Below are 11,165 nucleotides of genomic sequence, written 5' to 3'. Positions count from 1 at the left end.
TGGATAAACAAAAATATTGTTAGTATTTTGGCCTCATTCTGTGTTTGGACAAAATCACTTATGTGTAAAGATGCTGTAAACAGGGATTCCACTTGTCAGAGCATTTTCATAAGACTCTGCACTGCGAAAAAGAGAGAAGATTTCAGTTTCCCTGTTAGCCGTCCGGACGACGTGTCATCCCGTCCGAATGCCCATCTGTCCACTATTCCATCCGTCCGGACGACTTGTTCATCCCGACCGGATGCCAGACAGACCAGCATCATCCGTCCGGATGACGTATCTTTTCCGTTCGGACCCTACACTGTATCGAGAAGCTTCTATTCCAGCTTGCATCCGTCCGGACCTCTCAGCAGCCAGTCCGGACGCCTATCAGTACTCGAATAGTCTTAGATTCTTTCCAAATTCCAATAAAGGGAAGATCGATCAACCGTCCGGACGATGTGGTATCCCGTCCGAACGCGCGTCTCCTTAAGGCAAGAATCGCAATTCAAATGTCACCGTCCGGACGTCAGTCAGTCTTGGTCCGGACGCATGCTCATCAGTTAAGGAAATTGCCGATTCGACTTCAACCGTCCGGACGTCTTCCTCTCTTGGTCCGGACGCAAGCATAGCAGATATGGAAATTGCGTGTTGAAGAATTGTCGTCCGGACGTTCATCCCCCTTGGTCCGGACGCGCTAAGCCTTATATGGAAATTACTTGCAACGGACATGCGACCGTCCGGACGTCAGTATCTCACCGTCCGGACGCAGGTCTTAAACAGGAAAGATTTTCAGCGAAATTTTTGAAAAATCCTGTCGCACAGTTATTCGTCCGGACGGCCTAAGTTCACCGTCCAGACGGCGTCCGTACATATTACAGCAGTCGCCCATTCTGCACCTCAACCTATAAATAGAGGCCTCTGGGCATTGAGAACTGCAAGAATTCGGTATTGAATTCCATAAGAGCTCAGAGAAGTTCAAGATCCCTCTGAAGCCGTTTCAAGTGTGCTGCGCTACAACTGAAGTCTATCTTAGAGGTCGGCTCTAAGGAAGATCCCTTCAGGTAGGAGACCTGGTTGGGAAGTGTTCGTGTTGGGTTACACGTCAGAGAGCAAAGTACGACCACTGCATCAGGTTAATGTGAGTGTTACTATCTTGTATCTAGCTTCATCTTCTGAATAGTGAAATTCCTGGGTTTGGCTGCCCCAGAGTGGTTTTTCTCTTAATTGAGTTTCCACTTCGTCAACAAAAACTATGTGTCTTTTATTTTCCGTTGTGCTTGATTTTTGTTGACACCTATTGCACACACTTTCTTTTAGAAGTCAATTTCAATTTTCAAATACTTTATGTAATAGTTGCAATTTAACAGGATGGTCGGTTTTCAATTTAAAATCTTCATGTATTCAGATAATGTTTAAATCAAAGAAAGTATCTTATCACAAGCTTCTAGAAGATGTCCATGAAGAGTCCTTGCAAAATCCAAGACAAAACAGCCGGTTCCTGTGTAACCATCCGGAAGGGCCTTTGAAGGCAGGCGCTCCTTAGTGTCCAGTAGATAATGATGAAGACCTCCGGACGTCAGAGCAACACTGTCCGGACGCTAGATCAATCAGTATTCAACAAGGAGTTGGATTTCAGAAGTCGACACTGTTTGGAAAGTCTCTGCAAGCTGTCCGGACGATGTCTAGTATTTTAGAATATTCCAAAGTTCCGTTCGAACGCGGAAAGGATTTTAGCGAAGACAGTTCGGATGCTCGGTCAAGCCGTTCGAACGTGAACCTGATAGAGATAGAATTACACTGTTTCTGAAAGGATATTGCAGAAAACCATCCAGACGTGGCTAACTTCCATTCGGACGCTCGCCAGACAGAGCCTGAATCTCAGCAGTTTTAGGTTTCTTGTAAGCCTATAAATAGAGGGCCCTAGGCTTGTGTTTGGTATAGAATTCGATAGTGAATACCATAGTGCTGTGAGAGGGTGTTTAGGGAGAATCAAAGATCCGCTAGCTCTCAAGCCGTTGCCGGTGTGTGCTCGTTGTTCGTGTGAAGTCTATCTTAGGGGTCGGCCCTAAGGTAAAGGAATCCATCAAAAACCCCTTCAAGTGGAAGATCTGGTTGGAAAGCGTTCATGATGGGCTTCGTGTTAGAGTTAAAGGTATGACTACTGCATAAGGGTATACGAGTACGAGTGTCTTGTAACTAGCTTTGTTTTTGGATAGTAGATTTCCTGGGTTTGGCTACCTCGGAGTGGTTTTTCTCTTCACAGAGTTTTCACTTCGTAAAAAATATCTTATCTTATTTGAATTCCCTATTTAAGATATTTGTTTGCACACAAACACACACACTTGGTTTAAATTAGAAGTCAATAATTATTTTCAGAGTAGTTACTGTGAAGCTAGATAAAGAGGGGGTTCTGGCAGACTTGGAAAGCTATCTTCCCGTCTTGTTGGATGACTGGACAGTAGATATTGAAGAACTCCAGAATTGTTATCTGTTGCCCTCCAAGGACCGTCTTTCATAAAATGTAGAAGGCAAACAAGTACCTCCATCCGTTGGGCAGGATTTTGCTTGGGGCTACACCGAGAAATAGCAGCAGTTCCCGAGCAATGGCTGGGAAGGGAAGACAAAGCCCGGCCAAGAACATCCTCTTGAAGAGGCAGATGTTCCCACGACTGATGATTCTCGTGGCCGGATCTTGAAAATGCAACTCGACGGAGGACAAAATGTTGAAATTGTTCCAGAGGACGTATTCGTCCTTCAGAATCGTCCACGCCTTGAAACGGCGTTCAAAAGGAATCAACGTGGGAGCTCTAGGAGCTAGAGGAGCCCCACCGATAGGTTGTACTCCTCCGACTACATGAAGCTCAGGATGAGCGTTGTCCTCGGAAGAGCTTCCGGATTCAGAGTGAGAAGACATTCTCGAGAGAAGTGGGTTAGAAAATTTGAAAGATGAAGAGAGTGGAGACTAGCGAGAGCAAGAGCAAAGGTAGAAGTGAGAAATGAAAGTGAAGATCGAAGAGCATTATATAGGGAGGTCATCATTAATGCTCCAGCCAGAGGTACGTGCTTGGGAGTCCAATTGACACCCATCATGGCGCTGGCTGTCAGCACACGTCCAAGATTTGAGGCATCACTCATCAAAGAGTTGCTTGCCAGGTTAAACCCATCAAGTCTCCAACTGCCAGGTTAAACCCGAGACTCGAGGCGTCGTCATTAAAATGACACCTCGAGCAACGTGGATCCGAGAAATGAGTTAAAATAATCATTACTCTTGAAAAGCAGCAGCAGTGTCAGACTCATGGCCCGAGGAAAGATTTGGAATGATTGCAATGATTAAATTCTCTTAAACAAGGTATTTCAAATAAAATAATTGGGGGTAATTGTTGGGGAAATTATCATTCCCAAAGCCCAAGCAAAATTATGATCAAGCCCATGGGCCCCATTGGTGTATCCGACCCAAAGAGAGGCCTATGTAGATTGGGTCGGACACAATTGCCTAGGATTCTCCTTACAGAATCTGATGAATATCCTTGGTTGGCAAGATCGAGGATGAAGACAGCTGATACGTCTCAGAACATCACTGTCTCGGGATCACGAAAAGAATACATACGAAATGTCCATAATCCAGTTGGTCCCGAGAACGTATTTCTCGGGACTGCCATGAGGTGATATAGATAAAATATGCTTGGATTACAGCCAGGATTCATGGGATAAGGCTGATCCCCCTGAGAAAGTGCCGGAAGGTCTCTATTCCAAGATGTCCGGGATGATCTTATCCCACAAGATATGGGATAAGATGCTTATTCAAATTCAGTTGAAAGACTAGTCCTACCCAAACTGGACTCCTCAATATATAAGATCTAATCCCATACGATCTAGGATTAGAGTCCTAATTGAACAATAATCAAAGCACTCCAACTGTATCAGAACTACATGCCTATAAATAGGTTGCTACCCCATGTATCAAAACACTCTAATCTCTCTGACTTTACTGTGCTCTCATATTCCTTGAAATCTGACTTAGACATAAAAGTGAGACCCTACTAGGGGTGTAATTCCGGACCGGTTATAACCAGCCGGGAAACCGTAACTGACACTGACCGATTTCGGGAAACCAGGTAACCCGGAGCCGGAGCCGGTTATTCAATTCTTAGAAACCTGGTTATAACCGGGTAAACAGCTCCAAGTGTAACAATATTATATATATATATATATATATATATATATATATATATAAAATTACACCTATACCCTAATCTTTTTCTACATCTTTCTAGACTTTTCTTTTACTTTCCCTTTCGTTTCGTCTCTTTTCCTTTCAGTGACGAGAATGGCAGCTCCAAAAGCTTTGTGACCGACCTGCTCCATGATCTCGTACTGATCCATGCCGATTGAGAATCAATTCTACAAACGCCCCCAAAAAATCAACCAAAAAGAGAACAAACCAAAAAGTAGGTCGTCGTTCCACCTAATCAAACTCCTCCTAGTAGTGATATCAAACTTTTTCTCAGCATCTAGCACCAAATGCCTCAATTCTTGGACCTCCAACAATGATTCCTTCTCTTCAAGAAACTTGCGCCTTCATATCTACTTCTACTCTCTATCTCTTTGCCCACAAACGTCTACCCAAAAGTAAGGAAGACTTTTCCCATTCTACTATATCGCTGTCTTTTTTCAACATTTGGTGGAAAATAGAGAAAAAGAGAGAAGGTTATAGATCTTGAGGTTCTTGAATCTTCACAAGGATAGGTTGGAGTGCATTGATTCAGAATTAAAGAAAATAACTATGGTTCTTAATGTTATCTAGAGCTCCTTCTGCTTGTCAAAATAGCATCAAAACACCATTCCATATTCTGGATCCTCTACAATGATTCCACCCAATGCGATCCACACACTCCGGTGATCTTCTGTGCATTGCTGCAAAAAGAGATGAAGAATATTATGTAGACCTGATCCGGATAATCAGTTTCACCCGAGGTAACCGAGGTACCAGTTTCGGAGCCGGTTCCCAATTATTGGCCAATAACTGGGAACCGGCTTTGGGTTTACACCCCTAGACCCCGCTCATTGTTTAATCTTTTTGTCTTGTAGGTTTTGGAGAGAGTGCATTTAAAGGCGATGCGCCACCATATTTTACACTGTACCAACAGATTTTGTTGGAGGTGCTGGAACTGGAGTAGTACATGGCTTTGGTTGCTGAGAAACAGTGTGAAAAAAAGGGATAGTAGAAAAAAAGTTTGAAGAAAATGGTATTCTGGGTGATTGGTTACTTAATTTGGTTCTTTTATTTATTTTTTATGGAGATGTTTTTAATTAATTAAAGTTAATAAAAAATAAAAAATTATTTTGATAAAATAGAAAAAAAATTAACTAAGCTGATGGATGGAGTTTTGAAAATTGATTAACTAAATTAGTAAAAATTAAGTTTTAATTATCTATTTTGCATAAATTATTGGAAATGCTCTAGCCGGGCCTTTTTCGGGTTTTCAATTTCCATGCAGCATTTATAGAGATGGAGGGAGAGCAAGCTGATGGGCGAGAACTTTGACAAACACCTTCGGGGCCGATCAAGAAACCCTAAAAGAAGCAATGGAAGGTGACAATCCAACAACACTAATGTGTACAGTGCTTGCGATAGACCACACCAGCTTCTGCTACAGGGTCTGCTTGGTCTGCGAGAGAACACTTCCTGACAACTCCACTTCTTTATGCAAATTCTGCAACTTCAACGCCTTCAACTCCGTCTCCACAGGTTCCAAACGCCTCTTCCGCGTCCTAGTAAGTAACCCCGCCTCTCCCCCCAAAATAAATTCCTGTTTGTTTCCAGAGAAATACTTTCTAGAGAAAATTTGGGGGAAGCTTTCAGTTAGTAGGAATTGGGGACTCTGGAATTGGAAATGAGGGCATTTTTAAGCCAGCATTGGGCTTCCTATTTTGCCTTTTTCTAATATGTGGGTTTTGTTGGTTTGGTTTGGTAGATATCAATAGCATCAGATACAAAGGTGTTCACCGTGATATGCTTTGATAGGGCAGCTAAAGTTCTCTTTGGGTGCTCTGCTGATGAGTTCTTTGACTTCGCCAAGCTTCATCCTTTTGCTGGTAACCTCCATTGCTAATGAAACTCTTATCATCAACGCATTAATCATTTTGATTATGATTTTGGGTTACTGTGTGTAAGGAAGCATTTTCAAGGTGAAGTGAAATATAATTTAATCTGGCAAGTAGCAGCTTGAATCCTAGTGAAAAAAAAGGTAGCCTCTTGAATGGTTTGTCAGGTATATAGTTGATTTGATAGTAAGAAATCATGGTGAAATATAATTCCTTAAATTGTTTTCTTGTTTAAGCTTTCCATATCCAGTTTCCTTCTATTTGTTTTTTTTTTTTTTTGCAATCTAATGGAACTTTTTACCCTCTGTTTGACTGGTGAGGTGATGCGGTGAAAGAAAAGAGATTCATACTTTTGAAGCTTAGTGCTTATAGATATATCACTATTTTACTTGGATGAGATTTATGGGACAACTGATTTGTTGTTTCAATGTTTCCCCATTGATCATATTTACTGTCATATTCAAGCAAATTGCTCCGTGATCACAGCCGTAGAAGTAAGTCTTGCATGATAGTTCTAAGGATATTACCACCTTAGCATATTCCTGTTTTAGATTTTTTTTTTTTTGGTAATTACCTTTTTCCCCTGTGAACTACCAACTTTTGCACAAATCCCACATGAACTACCAATTCGACCAAAATAGAGCATCCAACTACCAAAGTTACATGTTTTCCCCCATTCCGTCAATCAGAGGGGTTAAATCCGACGGTCAACACCTCACATGCGTGTCGTGTGAGTTTTTCTTATTTTTTCTTCCTCTTTGCCCTCATTTGTATTTAAAACACGCGTTTTGCTGGAAGACCACGTCGTTGTCTTCTTCCCTGTTGCTATTCATCTCCATCTCCAATACGACCTCAATACCCAAACGAGAATATGCTCGTTTTTGCAAAATATGCTCCATGTTGTCGAGGAACCCCAAAAGGTCTTCCCTGAGACGCTTCGCCTTGGGAAATATAACCGTGTCATGGCTAGAATCAACCTCTGCTTTCACCCATTTTGCTCTCTCACTCCCATGGCGACCTCTCTGCAACTCGCATTGGCTCTCGTGGTGATCTCATTGCTCGCATCGCTCTGCCTCTCTAGCGCGACCACCATTGAAGGACTCGAGCAAAGCTTCACGCCTTCAGCACCTTCAACTTGTATTGTCTTTTTGGGCACATAAAACAGCTCCCCCCCGAACCGTGCCATCCCATACAAATATGATTTCTGTTAAACTCATATCGAGTTTGAACTGTTAAACTCGAATCTCAATAGTCCAGTCCAACTTTTGATCTTTCTGTTTGTTTCTTTGTTGGAAAGTCCCCCACACGAGCTTGAACAGAACAATCACGGTCACGGACACCAATTTCAAGGTTGAGCACGGACGATTCGGCCATAATTTTGGCACCCCAAAACTGCTGAAATCTCTCCCACCCCTGTTTTTCAATCGCTAGGTCCCACTAACGTTGTAAAGACATGATGTCGACGACGACGACCATGATGAAAATATTAATAACATGATGTTTAGGATCTGATGATGATGGAGAGTGGTCTCGAAAGTCTAAGAAAAGGCAATGCGACGAAATGATTGGCGGACGCAGGGAGTATGATTGAGCACACAGGAGAGTAGTATGTTTCAAGCCATGTCCGCTGGTCTACAGACCTCATCATTACCCAAAACCATACTAAGCTTCTAAGCGGCACTCTTTGGAGTTTTGAACTCAGCTTTATTGGAGAGATCATCATGATTAGCCATTAGAGTTAATTTGAATAGGATTTGCTTGTCTTACATGGAGCAGGCCTTTACGAATGGCAGCCCATGATGTTGTAGAGGGGTTGTAAGGCAGAAATGCAAACTCAAAAGGGCAAATCCAGGCGGAGTAAATCACCAGAAAGTTTGAATCCTATGATTTCTTGTTTCTCCTGAATTTTTCATTTCTTTTCCAACAATTTCTTAAAATCCAAACAGAGGCAAACAGAGGACTCTGTTCGTGGTGCTCAAAACAGAGGCAAACAAGTTTCGTTTTATGTATTTTTTTTTTACTGTTTATTGATCTTTTTCTTTCCTCTTGCTGTATTTAACTCCGGCGTCATGATGATTGAACCGTTGATGTGCATGTTTAAGGAGTTAATGGAGAAGAGAAAAACGTGGTAATGATGTGCTGAGGAAGAACATCATCTTTCTTTCCTCTTGCTGTATTTTACTGCCTTGGTAATGACGTGCTGAGGAATTCAGAGGAAAACGTGGCATTATTTTAAGGAGTTTTGGTACTTAATGGACACATGCACATTTATTGCCTTCGTAATGACGTGCTGCCGACTTGATTTGCTCGGTATTTCTCTCCTGGTGCGCTGTTTGTTTTTCAAGAAAATGTTGACAAAGGAAAGAACAAGAGAACCACTTCCTTATAAAGTTGTAACAGTACCAACTATTTTGGTTCACTCACGGGTCTCCCTTTAGTCGTTGACGTTGAAGACTAGTTTCTCGTTCCAATAAGGGTTGAGATCTTTCTGCTTGGTTTGAGTGCGTTGTTTCTGCGTGAGTTCCGGTAACTCTGTGCCTTTGTCCGAGTCTCAAGCCCATCCAGCGCTACCCAAGTGATTGTGTTCCGGCAGACAAGTACTAATATGAGAAGAAGAATATAAACGAGAGAGGAAAAGAGATAGCTGCAGAGATGAGAGAGAGTAAGCGAGAAAGAGATGAGATTGAATTAGAAAAAATAAAAAGAAAAAAGATAAGAGAGGGAGTGAGAGGACTGAGGGAGCTAAGGGCAAAAGAGGAAGAAAAAATAAGAAAAACTCACGTGACGTGCATGTGAGGCGTTGACCGTTGAATTTAACCCTTCTGACTTATGGAAGGGGGGAAACATGTAACTTTGGTAGTTGGATGTTCTATTTGGTTGAGTTGGTAGTTCATGGGGGATTTGTGCAGAAGTTGGTAGTTCATGGGGGAAAAGGTAATTATCATCCCCCTTTTTTTTCCTTCCCTGACCAACATAACCATTACATCAAAACAAAACAAAACTACAAAAGGAGGGGGTGGGAACCCAGCAAACACTCCAAAAACAGCCAATACAACGCATGAAATTAATAGTATATATAAAATGGGAAATGGATCCAAACAAATCTGGTACCATAGTTCCTTGACCAAAAGGCTGAGAAGAGGGCTGCCTTATTGGCGGTATGCATTGTAGTCCAATGAGTAATGCTAGGAACTATTTTTTGTCCTCTTTTTATCCTTCTACAGTTGATGTGGCTTTTAAAATCACAATTGGCTTTGAGGATGGACCATTATTGGATTTTGATCCAATGAGATTTTAAAAGCCTCATTAACTTTTGGTGGATAAAAAGAGGACAAAAAAATGGTTATTAACATTACTTGAAATCCAATAGATAGACCGCTAAAAACAGGGTGCACTGACATTGATCAGTTTTCCCTCATCCTTGGACATAGGGGCGGAATCATAAATTTTAATATGGGAGGGAGCAAAACTATAAAAAGATTTTTTTTTTCTTTTTCTTTTTCTTTTGTTGGGGTAATTTTAATTTTTGGTGGTTCACCTTATACAAATGATATATTTTTAGGGGTAATGTCATTCTGCCCCTGTTTGGACAAAGGAGCATGCTTTGCAACAACTCTGAACAAAAGAGAGAATCGTTCCTGCTTTATTGACGAAGGAGATGAGGATGGGCACTCAGAGGGAAGATCTGGAGCTGGACACCACCAGAGAGGGCAGCGCGTGGGCCACACGCGCTGCTGGAGGGGCTGGTTGGAGGTGGCTAGTGGTGGATTTGGGGTTGGGGATGCAAGTGGAGGGGCACGTGTGTGGCATAGGTGAATGGGTGGCTGTAAATTTATCTTCCATCTTCCCTCAAAAAGAGAAAAAAAGAATGGAAAAGAGAGGAGAAGCTAGAAGAGGAGGGGGGAGGGAGAAGTGGCTTCTTCCTCCTCTCGTCTACTTGATTGATGGGGGGTTCAGAAGGGAGGGATTTTTTTTTTTTTTTTGGGGGGGGGGGGGGGGGAGGGAAGAGAGAGAGAGCATTTTTCCTTTTTTTTTTTCCTAATCAATACGGGAAAAAGGGGCAACATGGGATCAAACTAAGAGGGGGTGGGCTCCTCAACAACATACTCAAAAGGAAAAAAGTAACGCCGAAAGAAGAATGGTAACCAGGAAATGGGTCCATAAATGATCCGAAAGGAACCATGTACGACCCGGTCCTATGCAAGGTCTGCTAAGAAGCGGTAACCAAAGGTAAAGGGGCACTGCAAAATGCCTAAACCCTTCCTGAGGCCCTACAAGCAAACACTTACATCTTAACTACTTAGGCTAAGAATTAGACCTGGGTACTTCTAGTTGTAAAATATTCTTCTGTCTCGGAAGAATTAATTGGGTATGCTCTGAATATCGCCCCATGTCCTGATCTTTTGGAGTTTTGTGCAGCTGTTTCTGCTAATAGAATTCTGGAGGGAGAGATGTTCAGAATGACACTGTCCAAATCAAAGAATGGCAATGCACAACATCTGCGAGTTGCATCGGTGGTTCCTTTGAGATCTGGATTTCTCCCGGCAATTGAGTCTTTAAGGGAATTGTATGGAGAACGTGTTGGTTCTTAACAGTTCTCTTCATTTATGTATCCAACTTCCTGTAATTTCCCAATGGAATGGTTTGTGGAAGGAGATCTTCCAAATTCAGGTTTCACCATTTCTTATCATAGTTTAATAAGTGGAACGCATTAGCTGCCCATTCTAAGGTTGGGCAGTAAGGGTCGGAGAAGTGCAACCAAAGCGTCAGGTGGAAAAAGGGTGGGGGGGGAAGCTCTCTGTTCCTGGTTCTCCTGTAGGGAAGGTCTGATTTGGATGGGATTGTTTTAATGTTAAAAGGGGAACTGAAAAAGAAAAAAGGAAAGCTTTTCTCTTTGCTGGCTACTGTTGTAAATGTAAACTAGACTAGGAATGTCGATGGGTTCTTTTAGTACTAATCAGTTCGCAATGCACCAGAATTGAACTGGGAGGTAATATCCTGGTCTATCACCATTTTTAGGCCCCTATATTATGCATTTTGTTATATTACAGTGTATGATGGCATTTGTAGACGAATTG

At 42.2% G+C, this 11,165-nt stretch overlaps 1 protein-coding gene across 4 annotated transcripts; it reads left to right on the top strand.

The window, feature by feature from the left end:
• Positions 1-4,678: 4,678 nt before the first annotated feature.
• On the top strand, positions 4,679-11,083 carry LOC133877568 (uncharacterized). Of its 4 annotated transcripts, XM_062315927.1 has the most exons (5): positions 4,679-4,956; positions 5,071-5,228; positions 5,481-5,757; positions 5,958-6,078; positions 9,650-9,937. In XM_062315927.1, the coding sequence occupies exons 3-5, from the start codon at positions 5,569-5,571 to the stop codon at positions 9,901-9,903; spliced, it is 564 nt and encodes a 187-aa protein (XP_062171911.1). In that variant the 5' UTR covers positions 4,679-4,956; positions 5,071-5,228; positions 5,481-5,568; the 3' UTR covers positions 9,904-9,937. The 4 variants fall into 4 exon arrangements, with proteins under 4 accessions (XP_062171911.1, XP_062171913.1, XP_062171910.1 ...); XM_062315929.1 differs by lacking the exon at positions 9,650-9,937 and adding an exon at positions 10,507-11,083 and having other exon boundaries at positions 5,071-5,757; XM_062315926.1 differs by having other exon boundaries at positions 5,071-5,757; positions 9,650-9,936.
• Positions 11,084-11,165: the final 82 nt, after the last annotated feature.

This window comes from Alnus glutinosa, chromosome 9, assembly GCF_958979055.1.
Source record: "Alnus glutinosa chromosome 9, dhAlnGlut1.1, whole genome shotgun sequence".
Classification (NCBI taxonomy): domain Eukaryota; kingdom Viridiplantae; phylum Streptophyta; class Magnoliopsida; order Fagales; family Betulaceae; genus Alnus; species Alnus glutinosa.
The sequence above is the reverse complement of the archived record's forward strand: the minus strand, read 5'-3'. Positions and strand labels throughout refer to the sequence as shown.